At 38.8% G+C, this 18,037-nt stretch overlaps 1 protein-coding gene and 1 long non-coding RNA gene across 5 annotated transcripts in view; one reads left to right on the top strand and one right to left on the bottom strand.

Annotated features, from left to right (window-relative positions):
- BBX (BBX high mobility group box domain containing) overlaps positions 1-18,037 on the top strand; it is a 46,699-nt gene that overhangs the window by 6,608 nt on the left and 22,054 nt on the right. For 3 of the 4 annotated variants that reach the window (XM_072136084.1, XM_072136082.1, XM_072136080.1), the window contains exons 2-8: positions 651-887; positions 3,928-4,123; positions 9,957-10,066; positions 10,802-10,882; positions 12,829-12,900; positions 15,319-15,399; positions 16,088-16,168. In XM_072136084.1, coding sequence (XP_071992185.1) covers positions 732-887; positions 3,928-4,123; positions 9,957-10,066; positions 10,802-10,882; positions 12,829-12,900; positions 15,319-15,399; positions 16,088-16,168 — 777 coding nt within the window. In that variant the 5' untranslated portion in view covers positions 651-731. The remainder of the gene's footprint in view (positions 1-650; positions 888-3,927; positions 4,124-9,956; positions 10,067-10,801; positions 10,883-12,828; positions 12,901-15,318; positions 15,400-16,087; positions 16,169-18,037) is intronic. The other variant, XM_072136083.1, reaches the window with a different exon arrangement.
- Positions 1,336-17,856, bottom strand: LOC140118312 (uncharacterized). The gene is made up of 4 exons (XR_011853170.1): positions 17,696-17,856; positions 15,797-16,201; positions 9,849-10,037; positions 1,336-1,420 (listed from the first exon to the last, which is right to left on the bottom strand). It is a non-coding gene; the product is annotated as an uncharacterized lncRNA (long non-coding RNA).

Below are 18,037 nucleotides of genomic sequence, written 5' to 3'. Positions count from 1 at the left end.
AGATGGAGGTGGTGAAGGCATGCTTAATTAGCAGCACCAAGCTCCGGACAGCTTGTTCCCGGCTCACTGCTGCTAATTATAAGTTTCTTTTTTAGGTGACCTAGGCATGTCAATATTAGAGAAGAACACCGCCGTAATTGGGATGAAGAGGAATGGAGGTAAGTATCTTTATCTGTTTTTTACATTTTATAACTGGTAGATTTGTCTTTTATGGAAGTCCATGTTCCTTGAACATGAAAAAAATAGTACATATCAAAATTTAGTTTTTCCAGCGGACCACAGGTCAGTGAAAAAATAAGCCAAGATAAAGGGTCATTATTCTATCTGTGATTCACACAGGTGTGTGGATGAGCTGTAAATGCGGATTAATACATAAAAATATTCAGTTTGTCTTGTTTTTACTCTCACCACCTGCCATATTGATTCTTGGAATCCTTGTGGAGCGTGGGCTATGGATAGTATTATATTCTGTTGGAAATAAGGAAAGTTGAGTGAGTATTTTTTCCACACACATGGACATGCTATCCAGGTGTGACTGAAGCACATAAATAGTATACACAAGACATAAAGGGTTATTAAATAATAATAATAATTTCACTAATCAGTAATGTATTGTATTGTTATAATGTCTGCTAATATATTCACTTCAGGTTCAGCTCCTTGACGCTGATGGACTAGAACATGAGGTGGATGAAGACAATGAGTCCCCTGAACAGCGAGCACGGAGACCCATGAACGCTTTCCTTCTCTTCTGTAAACGCCATCGTTCTCTTGTGCGTCAGGAGCATCCCCGTCTAGATAACCGCGGTGCTACAAAAATATTGGCGGATTGGTGGGCTTATCTGGACCCCAATGAGAAGCAAAAGTATACTGACATGGCAAAAGAGGTTTGTAGAGCTTATAATGCATGGTTTTATGTCGGCAATGCTGAACTGGACCTTTTCACTTACCCTTGTCATTACCACCTCAGATCAAGATTTATGTGGATATTAATGTTCTTACTAATGACACAGTTTACTTTTCTTTGCCCCAAAACTAAGGGCTTATTATTTCTGTTTTTTTAAGAGACAGCCTGCAGCTACACTGAATGCAATTCCTTTTAATGGATCAATTCATAAAGCCGTTTTTAAACCCTTAACGATTCCCCTTTTTGGTTTTTGCATTTCCAATTTTCACTTCCCCTGGTAACACCCAGCTTGTATTGAGAGGGCTCAGCCCGTGAGCCGTCTCCATACTCCCTTGACAGACTTGTGACGTTAAGGGGTTAACAGACTGTGTATCCTCTCTGTTAAGAAGTAGATCATGTCCCAGTCATAACCCTTTTCTACAGATTAATCATGGAATATATTTTATTAGAATCAGTGAAAAGGTATGAAAACATCAAAAAAATCATGGTCTTGAAATCTTCCTCTTCTTCCGCCTGCAATAGAAGTTAAAGGTTATCACTGATTTGTGTCTTTAGAATCAGTCAAAATTTGTGAGTTTAATGGCTTTTTTATTAGGAGCAATGCAGGATTTTTATCAAATTATTTTCCTCTTGATAATTCATTAGTAAACAAAATGATTAATAAACAACACGATGAAAGCAGTTAAAAAAAGGAAAGAACCCACCAAAAATTATGATTTTTATCTATCTTGTCCCACAATAAATGAAATTAAAGCGATCAAAAAAACTTATCAATACAAAAATGGTACTTAGGGTATACAGTCAGCACCAAAAAAAACTTTAAAAATTAATGATAGAATTGGATGTTTTTTCTTCAACCCCCGCCACAAAAAAATGTTAATACATTTTCAGCAATAGGACATATCCACCCCAAAATTGTATCATTGAAAAATGCATCTTATCCAACGAATAATAAGCCCTGGCAACATTAACAGAAAAACAAATATTTTATAGCTCAAAAAAGTGCGTCATGAATCAACTAAAAGCCACTAAATTCTATAGGGCACTGCCCTTCATGTGCCTTGCTTTACGCCCATACAACACGGGACGTCCACATGTGGTGGGTCTCCGTACTAGGGAAAACATTGCATAAGAAATTTTAAGATGGGTTTTCTCTTTTTATCTTGTGTAAATTCTACGGCTAAAATCAGACAATTCTAAATTTCACCTCCATTTTGTTTTAATTACTATGAAGATCTCAAAGGGTTAACAATTTTCCTAAAAGCTGTTTCTGATAGTTTGAGGGGTGCAAATTTGAAAATGGAGTGATTTGACTTTTTTAAAAACAATAATGATCCCCAAAAATTCTGAAATCACTTTGAAAATACAGAAAACCAGACATATGGGAAATGTTAACTAGTAACTGATTTAGATGTTAAAACTATCTGCCTGAAAAAAAGATAATTTTGAAAATGGGGAAATTTTCAAAAATGCATCATTTTTAATTTTTATCATAGATAAACCCAAAACTTATCAGCCAAAATTTACCACTAAAAAGAAGTACAACATGTAAATAAAAAACAATTGCTTTGATAAGTAAAAGTGTTTAAAAGTAATGACCAAATAAAGCAACCCTAACAAAATACAAAAAATGGGTGTGACCCTTAAGCTATAAACTGGCTACATCCTGAAAGGGTTAATAAAACAGTTTGCTCCTCATATTCTATGTATAGCCTATAGAATCTATCAGAGCAGCTATCCACACAGTTATGAACGCGCAAACTAAAACATACATCAGTATACAGAGTGAACATACGCTTTACAATCCTGCCAGTTAATACAGTTTTCCTGATCACTTTAGCAATTCTGAGATCAGTGTAGACATTCCTTCCCCTCTGATCTGTAGCGGAGGAGCTTCACTACTGAGCATGTACATAATGTGGCAAAGCAGCTTACAGAGAGAATATACACTGCACATTTTTTTTATGCAGAACTTTAGATATGCTAACTTTGTACTTTATTTCAGTTTTTCTGGTCACTCTAGCAGTGCTGAGATGAGTACAAGCATTCCACTTGCCTGTTTACTCTGATCTGTAAGGGAGGAGCTTCACTACTGAGCATGAGCAAAGAGTGCAGTCCAGTCTGGACAGTTTAGGTAGTTCTGTGTGTAATGTGTTTATGTGGGCACCCAGCTTCCCCAAGGTCCTGAATTTTATAATTATTTTCTGAGCAAAACCATTCATATCAGGGTTTAAACAAGATATGTTTCTGCATGAGTGTCGCTACAGCATTTTCAAGGTATGTTTGGCTCACAACGCATGAAAACAAATGGTAAATTTCCTTTAACAACATGAATGTGCTCAGTCTGTGAATCTCACGAACTGAAAACTGCTCCAGGTTTGCAACTCCAAACCAGCACAGAGCAGTGGTGCCGCAAGAATGTATTAATGTGTGTTGCTTTGACTCCCATATCCGGACCAACGTACAGTCAGTGAAATGTCACCATCACTTTCTGTGTCTATTGGACCCTGGCCTGTTTGTGTGAGTAATCCAACAGGTCTTAGGGCACATGTACAAAATACAGCTGCTGGTCAGAAGTAGCTGCACATTGACCAGCACAATTGCAGTGCTGTTTTTAGCTGTATAGCTTGTAGAGGGGACATTCAACGAAACCATCTACATTATGTACTATGTTAGCTACACAAAGGTACCTAGTGCCTTCTCAGTGATGCATCGTGTAGACGCCCCCATAAGGCTAGGATATCACAGAAATGGATTCTCACACTGAAATTTAGACAAAATTCTTTATGTTTCACAATTTTTTTTTTAATCTGGAGACACATATAGAGCTTTATATTTTGTTGCAGTCATCCCACTATTTTACTGCTTTGAACACACTATTGTGCGTTCGGTTTTAGAATGGTCAGATCTTTACACATGAAGATCAATAATATTTTGGATGATAGATTTAGTAATGATACACTGTTTAGTCTATTGAATTTATGAGCCGATTTTCTAAAATCTTTGTTCTTTTTTCCCAGTACAAGGATGCATTTATGAAAGCACATCCTGGTTATAAATGGTGCCCAACAACAAATAAACCCGTGAAAGCCCCTACAGCTGTCACAACCAGGAAAAAACTTTGGCCTTACTCTCAAGATACAGTAAAAGAATTAACAAGCTCCAAAATCGTTTCAAAAGAAGAAGAAATGCCACAGCTAAACTTCGGAATAGCAGGTATATTTATAGCTCTATTATTTTATTGTCCTTCTAAATTGTCTTACCCGGTTACTGTGGCTTATTTAGTTGTTTGTGTTCGGTATTTCTACTGCTGAATTATGGGCTAAGAAGCCTACAGTAAGGAAAATGCCCATTGCATATCAAATAATCGTCAGAAATATAGTTATGCCTTGTGTACAGTATATATTTTTTTTCTGCCTCCATGTACAGGCAGTCCCCGGGTTACGTACCAGATAGGGACCAGAGGCTTGTACTTAAGTTGAATTTGTATGTAAGTCGGAACTGTTATATTTTCTAAATGTAAAGTAACTCCAGACAATTTTTTTGTTTTGTATGAACAACCCTGTCAAGTTGGTTTTGATGCCCTTGTTCAGATTTTATTTCACTTTCTGTCACTGTGACAATAGGTAACTAAGGAAGCATGAGATTGTACCAGCTAATGCATCCTTAGTTACCTGAAACCTCCGATACTGCCGGCATATACTTACTGCATACATCGGCAACTGATTGCTATCCCCGGCATCTCCGTGGCCTGCTCCAGGCTTTCACTCTGCTCAATGAGGAGGCAACATTGTGAATCGCTGTATATGTAGAACAAGCCATGGAGATGCTGGGGATCGCATACAGTTGCCGATGTATGCGGTAAGTATACGCCGGCAGTATCAGAGGTTTCAGGTAACTAAGGATGCATTAGCTGGTGCGATCTCACGCTTCCTTAGTTACCTGCAATCTCCGGCTACCAGTTCTTCTAGTACACTGGCTGGAAGACTGCCGACCACTGCCGGGTAACTAAGGAAGCGTGAGTTTGCACCAGCTAATGCATCCTTAGTTACCTGAAACCTCCGATACTGCCAAAATGTACTTCCTGCATACATTGGCAACTGAATGCAATCCCTGGCATCTCCATGGCCTGCTCCAGCCTTTCCCTCTGCCCAATGATCCCCGTCACCTCCATGGCCTGTTCCAGCCTTTCTCTCCGCCTAATGAGGAGGCGCACCAGTGCATGCAACCTCCGATAGCAGCGCTATTGGAACCCGGAAGTGGACTGCACATGTGCGGGTGCCGAGTGCCCCATTCGTATCTATGGGTTGTCCGTAACTCGGAACGCCGTAAGGTCGGGGACTGTCTGTACATTAAAATTAATCATTAAATGATCTGTTCTCCAAAATATTACCACTAGAAATTGCAATCTGTCTGACAAAAGAAACAAGAGCTTGTGCAAACTTTTTCTGTAGATAAATAGAAATGTAATGATTCTCGGGATAGTGACATAAAAATTAATCATTTCAATGAAATATGCTTTTATTTATTCTTTATTTATAGAGACCTGTAGAAAAAGTTAACTTGCTATTTTTACAGCACAGTTAACATATGGGAACAATTGGGTACACAAAAAGAAATGAAGCATTCTCTTAGAAAATGTATTAACGCTAATCAATTCATTCTTTGTACCACAAAATAAAGCCAGTCAAAGATACAATTCTTAATTCAAGAAAAATAGCCCTCATTCAGCTGTGGTGACAGCATATTAAAAACGAATAGCTTCTTAAGGCCAGCGGAACACGTGGCATTTTGAACCTGTTTTTGGGCTGTTTTTAAGCAGTACTGAAGTAAATATTAATAAACAGTAAAAATCATAAACACATTAGGTATTGCCGTTTCCGAAAATGCCTGATCTATCAAAATATAATAACGGTTTTTCACCCAGTAATGGAAAATAGCACCCAAAGTCGAAAATGGCACTTTTTTGCCATTTTGAAAAATGTAAAAAAAATCTATAAAAAGTGATCGAAAAGTCGCACTGTCCTAAAAATGATATCATTGAAATGTCATCAAAAGTCTCAAAAAATGACACCACCCACAAACCAAGGTATGAAAAAGTTATTGGCGCCAGAAGATGGCAAAATCAAAAAAAATATTTTTGTACAGGAGGTTTTAATTTTTGTAAATGTATGAAAACATTATAAAACCAAATTTGGGGTCCCAGTAATCGTACCGACCCAAAGAATAAAGTAGACATGTCATTTGTGGCGCACAGTGAAAGTCGTAAAATCCAAGCCCACAAGAAAACTGCATTTGGAATTTTTTTCCCGCTTTCCCGTAAACGCCATGGAATATTAAATACCGCCACTATTTAAGTGCAATTTGTTACGCGGAACACAGCTCTTTACGTGTAAAAATAAAAAAGTTATAGATTTTTGAAGGTGGGGAGTGAAAAATAGAAATGAAAAAAACAAAAAAAGGCCAGGTCGTTAACCCCTACGGGACTCAGCCTATTTTGGCATTTAGGACGCGGCTCCATTTTTCAAATATGGCCTGTGTCACTATAAGTGGTTATAGCGTGGGAACGCTATGAGATATCCGGGGGATTTTGAGATTGTTTTCTCGTGACACATTGTACTTCAAATTAGTTTAAAAATTTGGATGATATCATTTGTGTTTAGTTATGAAAAAAAACAAAATTTATCAAAAATTTCAAAAAATTCTTTATTTTCAACGTTCTAAATTCTCTACTTTAGATGTAGATAGTCAAAACACCCAAATAAATTCATAACTTACATTTCCCAAATGTCTGCTTTATGTTGGATGTTTTTTTAAGATTCCACATATTTTACTAGAATGTTATGAGGCTCAGAATTTGGGTGCCATTTTTCACATTTTTTGTAAAATCACCAAAACCCGTGTTTAGATGGACCTGCTCATCTTCTAATTGTGAGAGGCCTAAATAATAGCGAGACTCGTAAATTACCCCATTACGGAAACTACACCCCTCAACGTATGAAAAACCACTTTTAAAAAGTTTGTGAACCCTTTAGGTGTTTTATAGGGGTTAAAACAAAATGGAGGTGCAGTCTGCAAATTGTAATATTTTTTCACAATACACTCATTTTGGGTGGAAAACTAAACATTTACAATGGATAAAATGAATAAAGGCTCCACAAAGTTGGATACCCAATTTCTCCCGAGTACACGGATACTCTACATGTGCTGGTAACCTGCTGTATGGGCACACGGCCGGGCATAGAAGGGAAGGAGGCGCCATCCAGATCAGATTTGCTATGTCACATTGTACAGGCTATAATTTTTTTCTTTTTTTTTTATTGAGGACCTATAGGGGCTTATTTCTTTTGCCACATGAGATGCACTTTTCTGGTAGGTAATTTTGGGGCATCTATAGCTAATTGGTGAGATTTTATTAACTCTTTGTTGGTGGAGGAAATGAAAATCATCAATTTTTGGGAAAATTTTTATGTGTTTTTTTTTTGGGAGTTAACCATACAATAAAAATAGTATATTATTTTTATTCTATGGGTCCCCACGATTACGAAAAGACCTCATTTATATAGATTTAAAAAAAAAATTTCCCATTTTTACTGAATAAAAAGTAATTTGGCAAAAATGTTGTTAATTTTAGCATCACTGTCTTTCATATGCATATGGAAATTGCAATTATTTCTGGAAAGTTCAGTGCCCGTTATGTGGCGCCCCTTATGAAATAATGGAGGGTTATAGGGAGCAACGTAACCTAACAGTTGTTACAATTATTCATTTTACTGAAATTAATTCACAACAGGTTGGGCATGAATTGTGAATGTGTTGCGTATAAGGAGGTGGAATATACCAAGGGACCAACTAAACTTTTGTCACTCTGGAGATGTAGCAGGTCTCTTAGTATATAGTGTCCATCCTTAGTATATAGCAGTGATGGCTAACCTATGGCACTGGTGCCAGAGGTGGCACTCAGAGCCTTTTCTGTGGGCACTCAGGCCATCACCAGAGATGACTCCAGGTATCTTCCTGCAGTCCCAGACAGCCCAGGACTTGCTGTGCACAGAGCTATTATAAAGTGACAGCACTAACTGGGACTATTTTCTGCTTTATTGGTGTCCTCAGGGGGCTGGTATCAATGAAAGCTGTGACAGAGAAGGGAGTATAAACCACAAATTAAATTTCTGTGTTGGCACTTTGCGATAAATAAGCGGGTCTTTGTTGTAGTTTGGGCACTCGGCCTCTAAAAGGTTCGCCATCACTGGTATATAGTGTTCTTTTGGAACAGACTCTTTAATGAGTCCCACCTTTAGAAGCAGCAGAATTCACCGGGAAAATGCTGTCCTGGCAAAACACAGGAACATCTAAACCAGAGGTACTGGGGCCCCGTCCTTCTTGTCCCAATATTAGTTTCCTAATACCTTCCTCTTGAAAACGGAGAATTGATACGGCAGGACATGCACATTGGAACAGCTCGTAAGAGTTGTACAGCGTAATCTGTACAATGTGCACAGCCAGCACTTTTGTACCATATCTTCGTTTTAGTAGGGAAATTATCACCAAGTGTTGCTCTTATTCACCCTAGCGATGCCCATTGTGACGAATATTGCTGCTTTTGGCTGGACCAAATCGACCAGCCAATAGCCGCAAACATGGACAGAGGGGGGCAACAAAACCCCTCTGTACCGCAAGGCAAAATTGGTGGCTGTCAGGAACAGCCGCCACCCTGCCCCGATCACCGTGTCTATAGACATGGTGACCGGTATTACTGACGTCATAAGTAAATTCGCTTCTATTGGCTGGTCTGAATTGATGAGCCAATAGCAGCGATCATGAACTGGGGGGGTGGGGGAGGGACGGAACCCTTCTGGTCCATGGGGCAGGATGGATAGCTGTCAGGAACAGCCGCCATCTTGCCCCGATCACTGTGTCTGAACCGTGTTGGCAAGTCACTACCCGCCACACCGTTCTATAACAACGCGCGTTGGGAATAGCAATTTTATTAATTTTTTACGTGTGGAGGAAAATAAAATCATCAATTTTTGTTTTGGATTTTTAGCATTTTTTGGGGGGGGTGTTCACTGTAGCATAACAATAATATATTATCTTTATTCTACGGATCACTACGATTACGGTGATACCTCATTTATATAGTTTTATTTATATTTGTCCAATTTTATGGAAGGAAAACTAGAATAGAAAAAATTGCATTTGTTTTAGTATTGCCATTTTTATAGCGGCATAACTATAGTATTTTTTTGTTGACAGAGCTGGTTGTGAGCTTATTTTTGCGTGTCAAGTTGTTCTTTTCAGTGGTATCATTTTGGTGCTTGTAACTTTTTCGGATCACTTTTTCGCGGCTGTTAGAGGCAGGTGTCGGCTATAATATATAGCCGACACCCGCAGCTTCTGGCGCCGGCTCCGTTAAGGAGCCGGCGCCAGAAGTTTGACGTAATAATACTGCATTTTGCGGGAACGCACCTCCCGCAATGCAGTACTATTACTAAAGATACTAAATTTCATCCTCACCTTTTGCTTCATCTCCTGCATTCTCTGCCTTGCTTCTCGCTGCTGCAGTGGCACTGACAGGAACTGGATGCCCGGCAACACAAAGCCACTCATCCAAGGTGCCACATTTGCTAGAGAGGTCTCTTAAAGACCCAGATGCCATTGAATGTTTTCGATAATAGTACTCGAGCAGCCGGATGCGGCCACAGAGTCCCATGGCATATAGGCAGGTGTCGGAGCCCTCTGGTAGACCAAGTTATGTTATGTTGTTAGTCAGTATAGCCATTAGCAGTGCCTAAAAAAGAAATCTATAGTACAAAGTTTTCATCTGCATTTCTTCTAATTTAATATACAAAACATTAATGTATTGGTTCCAAGTAAGGGCACATATAAAACAAGAAGCATCACATTGAGGTATGTGAATCTAAAAATAAAATGTTCTGACCTCCTCCGGACTGCCACTGCTCCAGTTCTCTGTGACGTCAATTTACACAATTTATTTCTGCCTTCCATCCCATTTAACTTGTAAGTATTGTTCTTGTTCATTCATAAGATCCAACACAAATGGGAGGACTGAGTATGCTGCTTCTTGCTGGGGAACATGCCTTGACTGCACAGAGGGATCAAGCAAGGCCTGCTCAAGCAGAAGATGAAGAGACTGAGGTTTGTAATAGCTGACATGGCAGTATGCTCTGTTCAAAACACAACCAAAACTATATAGTGATAGAAGATAATGTTTCTGTGAAGTTCTGGTTCTCTTTTATGCTACTTGCTACTATCTGAGGATATCATAGATTTGTTTCAATCCATGTAAAAATTATTAATTTGAGTTCACACCCATTGTACTCTTTTATAAGATGGCAATGGGGAAAAGAGTAATCTGAATCTATTTTTTTTAAACCTCCGTTCCTTACCTCCCTTAAAAAAAATAAATAATAAATTAAAAATTCTATTGACATCAGTGTAAATTGAAGTCATCCATTATGCATGTGTGTTTTGATGAAAAAAAAAATTATGGTGGCTGTAGTACTTTTTTTTTCCATTTGAAAAAACGCATGCGTAACAGATTTAGTTAGAAAAAGTGGCAATTGCAATACATCAGTGTTTTTTTTTTTAGATCAAGTTAGTGTTAGTTAAAGTAAATGTAAAACTTATAATTATTTGTACCAATGCACAGAGAGCCAGCCATGAGCTGATCGCTCCCACACATGCGGTGACCAAGCTACATGTCTGGCCATATGAACAATTTACACTTTTTATCCCAGTTACAGAAAAACAACATTGAAGCTTCTGGCTTTCAAATAAAAGTCATAATATTACTGTGGTTTTACAATTGTTTTTTTTTATTTTTGGGGGTTTTTTTTCGACACATCTACTGATCTTGGCTTGTGTACTCAGATGCCTTCAAGTCCTACTGAGTCAAAGGAATCAGACTGCTTTCAGTCGCCTAAGAAGTCTGCAATACTTGAATTTGCAGAGGTATGTAAACCCCCCCTCCCCACCCCCCATTTTATATTCTTGACAAGAACAACTTACTTTTTTAATTTAGTACATAAGCAGTAAATAAAGGGGGGTTCCCATCCAGTGGCACCCAAAATCCTAGGTAATCCAGAGGAAAGTGTTGTATGTAAACATGACATGATGTGGTCTTTATTGTAGCTCCAGAGTCTCAAACATAAAACAGTCTTATTTGCATATAATTTTCCATGTAATGTCAGTAGCTATTCATATGTCTGTGTCGCCTCTATGAAGGACACAATAGTTTGTTAATAAAAATATGATCTATTTGCATCAAATGTTCTGCTTCTGGAATGGAATTTTCATAGATCAAAACAGAAACCTATGTCTTGATTGGGGTCTATCAAAGGGAAACTAAAAGTGGCCTCAACACAAGCTGCATAAATAATAGGTCTTAATTCTCAATCCTTAGGGCAGATTCACAGTACCGTTGTCGGTCTGTGAACCAATCAAAGCCCTGTGGCACAGACAGACATCACTTCCAGGAATGGACCTGCTTACATGATAGCAATCTATGATGTAAGAAATTCCTACTTCTTCACTAAACAGCAGCTCAGACAGTGTAAACATGATTACAGTCTCAAGTGCTGCTGTTTAGTATAGAAGCAGGAACAGATTTGATCATAGGTCGCTATCATGTAAGGAGTTCTGTCTGCAACAGTGATGTCAGTCTGTGCCACAGGACTGTGGTTGGTTCACGGACTGAAAAGGACCTTTTCGTAAATAGGTGGCTTGGATGGGGTCCTACCCCAATTAACAGCACCAGTATAAATCCAGACACTTGCTTTTTTATGCAAAATGTGAATTAAAGGGAAACTGCCATTTAACTTGGTCCTGACAATAGACACAATAGACATCAGTAGGCGAGAGGTTGCTGCAGTTTTCAAGAACCTTATCACCCTAGGGTGAAGCAATGCAGTGCAGTGATGAGCAGGCACTTAATTGTTGGGTCTGTAGGAGTTAATTTCGAACTACTGAGTCTATTCAAATGTCTTTCTCCAGTTTTTGTAACTTTAACCCACCTCCCCCCCCAAAAAAAAAAAAAAAAATAAAAATGGTACCTAGAGGGACAGTCAAGTACAGAGAGAGAGAGAGAGAGAGTCAAGTACAGAGAGAGAGAGAGAGATGGTCAAGTCAGAGACAAAGATAGAGACACTATAGAGAGACAGTCAGAGACACAGACAGTAATAGGCAGTCAGAGACAACGATAGATAAATATAGTCAGTGAAAGTTAGACACTACAGGGAGACAGTCAGACACTACAGAGAGACAGTCAGACACTACAGAGAGACAGTCATCCACAAAGATAGTCAAAGACAGATAGATACATATAAAATACTTGTTATGTACCCTTTTTTTTTTTTTTTATATCTTAGAGCAGTTTACTATCCCTAGCAATTCCGGGAGCTACAGCTAGTATCACATAAAAATGATTTATGGGTAAATAAGGGAAACATTTTTTTTAGCTAAAAGAAGGGTGTCAGTTAGTTCACAGGGCTCTATAGGAACCTGTCACTAGCTTTTCATGAGAAAATCTGGCGACGGGCTCATTTTTAAGCACTAAAGTAACCCGCGGGGTAAATTTGACTTTGGTGATATAGGGTTTTCTGATGTATATTTTGCAACTGTCTTTACCACAGAATTGGGGAATTGTGATATCAAATGCAACTGCTTAACTACTGTGCATGTTCAGCTAATTAAAACAATGTAATAAGAGTCAGCAATATTAAAAAAAATGTAATTCTCACATTCACTCTATACATGTTCCTAGCCAAGCAATTTATTTATCGTTATTATTTTTAGTTATTCCCACAGAAACTTTGCTGTCCTTGTCATGTCTTAAAGGCAGTTGCTATTTTATGCCAAAGGTTATGGATAATATACGTATAAATGTACTTTTTATTCAGATTTCTTCCGACTCGGATGCTGTTTCTCCTGTTAAGCGATGTGATAAGTCTGCTCTCTTCCAGTTTGCTGAAGTAAGTGGTAAAATCAAAGGATTCATTTCTATGTAGCATCCAGGTTTCTAAAGTTGCATTTCATAAATATGTAGACTGTTGCAGGTATGTATGTGTCCTTACTTGTACACGGACTTAAATTAATCCAAGCACTCCTTTTGATTTTCAGATGCCAGAAAGTGATATTTATTTACAAGAACGTGATCAGTTGGTGACGTTTCGGCCTATCACAGGCCTTTGTCAAACACTATAAGATACAAAGGTTTATATACATAAGCATGTAGAGCTAGAACAATGTAAAGGCCATAATGATACTTAGTACATGGAGAAGATATATACTAGACAAATTGTGGATATAGAAGACTAGGGTATATCTATGTCATAATATAAGAAAAAAGGACATGAAATGCAGAGTCATATAATCACACAGTAAATCCACAATATATGAAGTATGGCTGTATAATCAGAACTTCGATGCCTTGGTTAAAGAATAGCAGCAGGTGGCGCATAAATTTGCCTGTAAGGTAAAAGGAAAATAAGTTACCGATCCCCAAGATGATGCAGGAGAGGGCTGGCTGGTATGGCAGGCGGCTGGTATGGACACTGTGTGTCTGTAGGAGAGCGTGCTGCTTGTTGTGGTGGTGTCGGCGTTTAAAAGACTTGTGAGCCGCCTCTTGTCCGTCCCACAGCATGACGAGTGCGTCACGTGGGGTGCAGATCACGTGATGTGATGGGCGGCACCTGTAATCATGGCGCGTCATTGGGTAGGTGTGTCCCAGTATCTGGGAGAGGGAGTGATTGGACGGCCATGGAGGAGCCCCGCCCAGTGGGCGGTCTGAAAGTGAGATGTTGGGAATGGTCTATCTGCGATGCTATACTCCTATATACACGGCAGCATCGCAGATAGACCATTCCCAACATCTCACTTTCAGACCGCCCACTGGGCGGGGCTCCTCCATGGCCGTCCAATCACTCCCTCTCCCAGATACTGGGACTCACCTACCCAATGACGCGCCATGATTACAGGTGCCCGCCCATCACATCACGTGATCTGCACCCCACGTGACGCACTCGTCATGCTGTGCCCGCCCATCACATCACGTGATCGGCATCCCACATGACGTACTCGTCATGCTGTGGGACGGACAAGAGGCGGCTCACAAGTCTTTTAAACGCCGACACCACCACAACAAGCAGCACGCTCTCCTACAGACACACAGTGTCCATACCAGCCAGCCCTCTCCTGCATCATCTTAGTGATCGGTAACTTATTTTCCTTTTACCTTGCAGGCAAATTTATGCGCCACCTGCTGCTATTCTTTAACCAAGGCATCGAAGTTCTGATTATACAGCCATACTTCATATATTGTGGATTTACTGTGTGATTATATGACTCTGCATTTCATGTCCTTTTTTCTTATATTATGACATAGATATACCCTAGTCTTCTATATCCACAATTTGTCTAGTATATATCTTCTCCATGTACTAAGTATCATTATGGTCTTTACACTGTTCTAGCTCTACATACTTATGTATATAAACCTTTGTATGTTATAGTGTTTGACAAAGGCCTGTGATAGGCCGAAACGTCACCAACTGATCACGTTCTTGTAAATAAATATCACTTTCTGGCATCTGAAAATCAAAAGGAGTGCTTGGATTAATTTATTTATCGATTACATTGGGGTGGGAACCCTAATCCTTGTCAGCACCCACTGTCGATGTGCGACCGCACAAATCAGACATTTGTACACGAACTTACTGGCAGCCCTGTGAGTGTGCATTCAGATGTGCATACTTACTTCCTGTGTGGTTTTGATTTGGTTACTGATGTTACATAAGCAGCACGTTTTCACTTGACTTTTCTAACACCTAGCTGGATGAAGTATACATATCTGAAGCTTATGCACATAAAATATTCATAAAACATTATGATTTTAAAAAATATTTATATGGGCCCTTGGCTACGATATTCATATCCTATTGCCTTTGCAGTCCTGCCAGTGCCTAAAAGAGGGAACCCATTCCTCTAAAACCATTTGATGCTGCTGTTCCCATAGCGTCTGAAGGGCTAACACTGTGGGTTCTTCTTTATCTTCTGTCTTGAAGCCTGCTGCTTTGTCTCTGTTTGTGCAGTGGGTAATGTGGGGCAGTAGAGAGGAAAGGAGCATTTGAATATGTAACTAGTGGTAGTAACAGGGTACATTTCATTTTCAGGAAATGGCAGGACTTAGTATTTTCTTTGGGTTGGTTTTGCATGAAATATTGTCTCACTATAAAGGAATTCTTTATTGCGTAGACTAAGGAATGTAAAGGTGGATGTCAATAGTTCTTATAAAAATCTTTTAATACATGACTAATATGTGTAATTTATAGCATACCTTCATATGCCAATAATGGTCAGGTTTGTTTTTTTTTCTTTCTTATTATGCTTAGATCTCTTCAAGTACCTTGAAAATGAACAGTCCTGAACCTACAAAACGCTGTGGAAAGTCGGCCCTTTTCCATTTAGCCGAGGTAACATTAAAGTTTATAAGGGGTTTTGGAATAACAATGTGGAAGATGTGAAAGGTAGGCCATTAGAATAAGCTTTGTCAGGATCTGACTAATAAAACTTAGCTTGTCATCTGTCGATCAACAACACTTGTAAACCAAAAAGAGACTGTAGAGTCTAAGTCCTCAGGTCTCTTTATACAGCTTAGTGGTTGGGGCATCAATAATCAGACCAAACCAAAATAGTATGTTAGTAATGTAATCCCCCGAAAACCCAATTACAGCAGATTTATATTGTGAAATAGTTTTTTTTTTTAATTATGAGAGCAGGTTTGTGATTAATTCTGTGTTTGTTAAGTGCTCAAATAACTGAGCTGATGAAGGTTTAATATTACAGTATACAGAAGGCAGTAACCATTACCTTATGTGTGAGAAATGGTGTCCCTGACAAATTGTGGCTGCAGACTGACTCTCGGTCTAGTTGTTGTCTGCTGGGTTACTCTTCATCAGTGTTTACTGGGTTGTTGGTAGTAAATGTCGCTGTCCTTGGTTAGTTGAACTTCTATTCCATGTTTAGCAAAACAGCAGCAGCAATAAGATGTCACTGGCAGTCAGTTTTGCTCCATCGCTTTTTGTTAGCCATATTATTAATACACCTCACGTCTTTTTTTCTCCATTGTGTGACTGATGTGTTTGTTGGTTTTGAGTGTAGATTTCCTCAAGCTCATCACATTCCGATTCATCTGTATCAGCAAAGCAGTGCGGGACATCAGCATTGTTTCAGCTGGCAGAGGTAACTACTGCAACATTACCTGATGATTTATATCTGTCAAGTGACAAAACAAATGAATTCTATATTGTTCCTGTAGCTCACTTCTTTTATCTGGTCTACAATGTAGGAAAAAAATAAAATGTCTAGTGTTGTCTGTGAATTTTGTTAGTCAAGCAGAGCTCAAAGAAAATCTATGATGATAAACCAGGGGCACTTACTCATAGTTCCAGGTACTGTGTCTGTGGTAATCTTCTTATATTTGTTATCCGTGGCCTCCTTCCTCCTAAAAGCAACTTTTAAATTATGCTAATGAGTCAGAAGGCCCTGGGTGCGTTACCAGTGACCCTCCGTGCTTTAGCTTTGCAGGCTGTTACACTGTCTCACCCTTTGATCTGCACCCTGGTCACATCCCCCTCCCTCTGCCTGCATAATCTAACACTGTGGAAAAATACTCCTGCACAGTGTAACATCCTATATATTTACATCTTGGAGAGGCTCTGCTATTGCTCCCACTCATTAGCATTATTTTAAAAGTTGATTTTATAAGGCCGGAGGCCATGGATAAAAAGTATAAGAATATTACACAGTCACAGTGTCTGGATTAATGAAAAACTGTCTCTGGTTAATCATGATGGATTTTTATGGTAGATTTCCTTTAAGGTTTTATTTTATTATCTCTATTTATTGGTAGTGTCCATAAAAAAATCAAATGAACTAAAAGCCCCCCTGATGCTCCTCAGTCAGTAAACCTGATGAATGTGTTTAGTTTATCTTCAAATTACACAGTGTACATTCACATCAATGCTGTGATTTACCAGGGCCAGTACACAGAGAACACTCAATATCAACCTTGGCCTGACCTGAACTAATAATAGAAACGTATAATGTTGTGAGTTCTTAAGAACAGATTTTCTGTCTCATTCTCAGATGTTCTGTGAATATGGAACAGTAGAACTGGTGTTGGTCTAATAGATGCAGATATCATATTGACTATGTTCTTGTACATTTTTTGGCATTAAAGGAAATCTGCGGTCAGAATCACTGATAGTAGACTCCTGACACTCACATGTGCATCTACTGAAGTGGAATCCTGTGCTTAGTTTTTTGTATCACAATTAGTAAAAAAAAAAAGTTATAGAAAATATGTAAATGAGTCTGAGGATCTCTGTGGGCGTCAACATAGCCCCCCTGCCTTTTTTAGTTTATGCACTCCTTTAGTACTTGTCCACCTGTTTCATCCTGTCCCTACTCCAGACAGAGTTGGTGTCACCCGGCTATATGCAAGTATCTTTCTTGCGCAGGCAATACAATAATTATTTAAATATTTTCTAAAACTATTTTTTCTACTTATTGCGGGCATTACTCAATATAAAAAACAGCACACGACTCATCAGATGCACATGTGAGTTTTAGGGGTCTACCATCAGTGATTTTGATGGTAGATTTCCTATAAAGACGTAAGAAAAGAAGAATTGCTTTCTCTCTGGGCAAAACATAACTGTAAAACAATATCCCAGATTTAGACGGCATTAAAGAACAAACGCTCACCTCGTGCTTGTAGGTTGAACTGATATCTGTCAAGTGAAGGAGAGTCCTGGCACTCCGAGGTAGTAAAATGGTCTTTTATTACAAATTCATCATAGAAAAATAAGTAGCATCCATTTATTCTATGGACGCATTGCTTCTCTCCTGAACCTTTATCAACTGCCGCGATCACGATCAACATAGTTCGCTCTGTCACCCCTAAATGTAGCAAAAAATAAAAAATACATACAAAAATAAAATAAGTACAAAGACTGATATCTTTTGTTGTCTGGGTTTAATTCATAATAAAACACTGTCCCCTTTAAGCCAAGTTACAACATAGAGGCCCACATTTACTAAAAAACA

This window comes from Engystomops pustulosus, chromosome 2 (assembly GCF_040894005.1).
Source record: "Engystomops pustulosus chromosome 2, aEngPut4.maternal, whole genome shotgun sequence".
Lineage (NCBI taxonomy): Eukaryota > Metazoa > Chordata > Amphibia > Anura > Leptodactylidae > Engystomops > Engystomops pustulosus.
The sequence above is the reverse complement of the archived record's forward strand: the minus strand, read 5'-3'. Positions and strand labels throughout refer to the sequence as shown.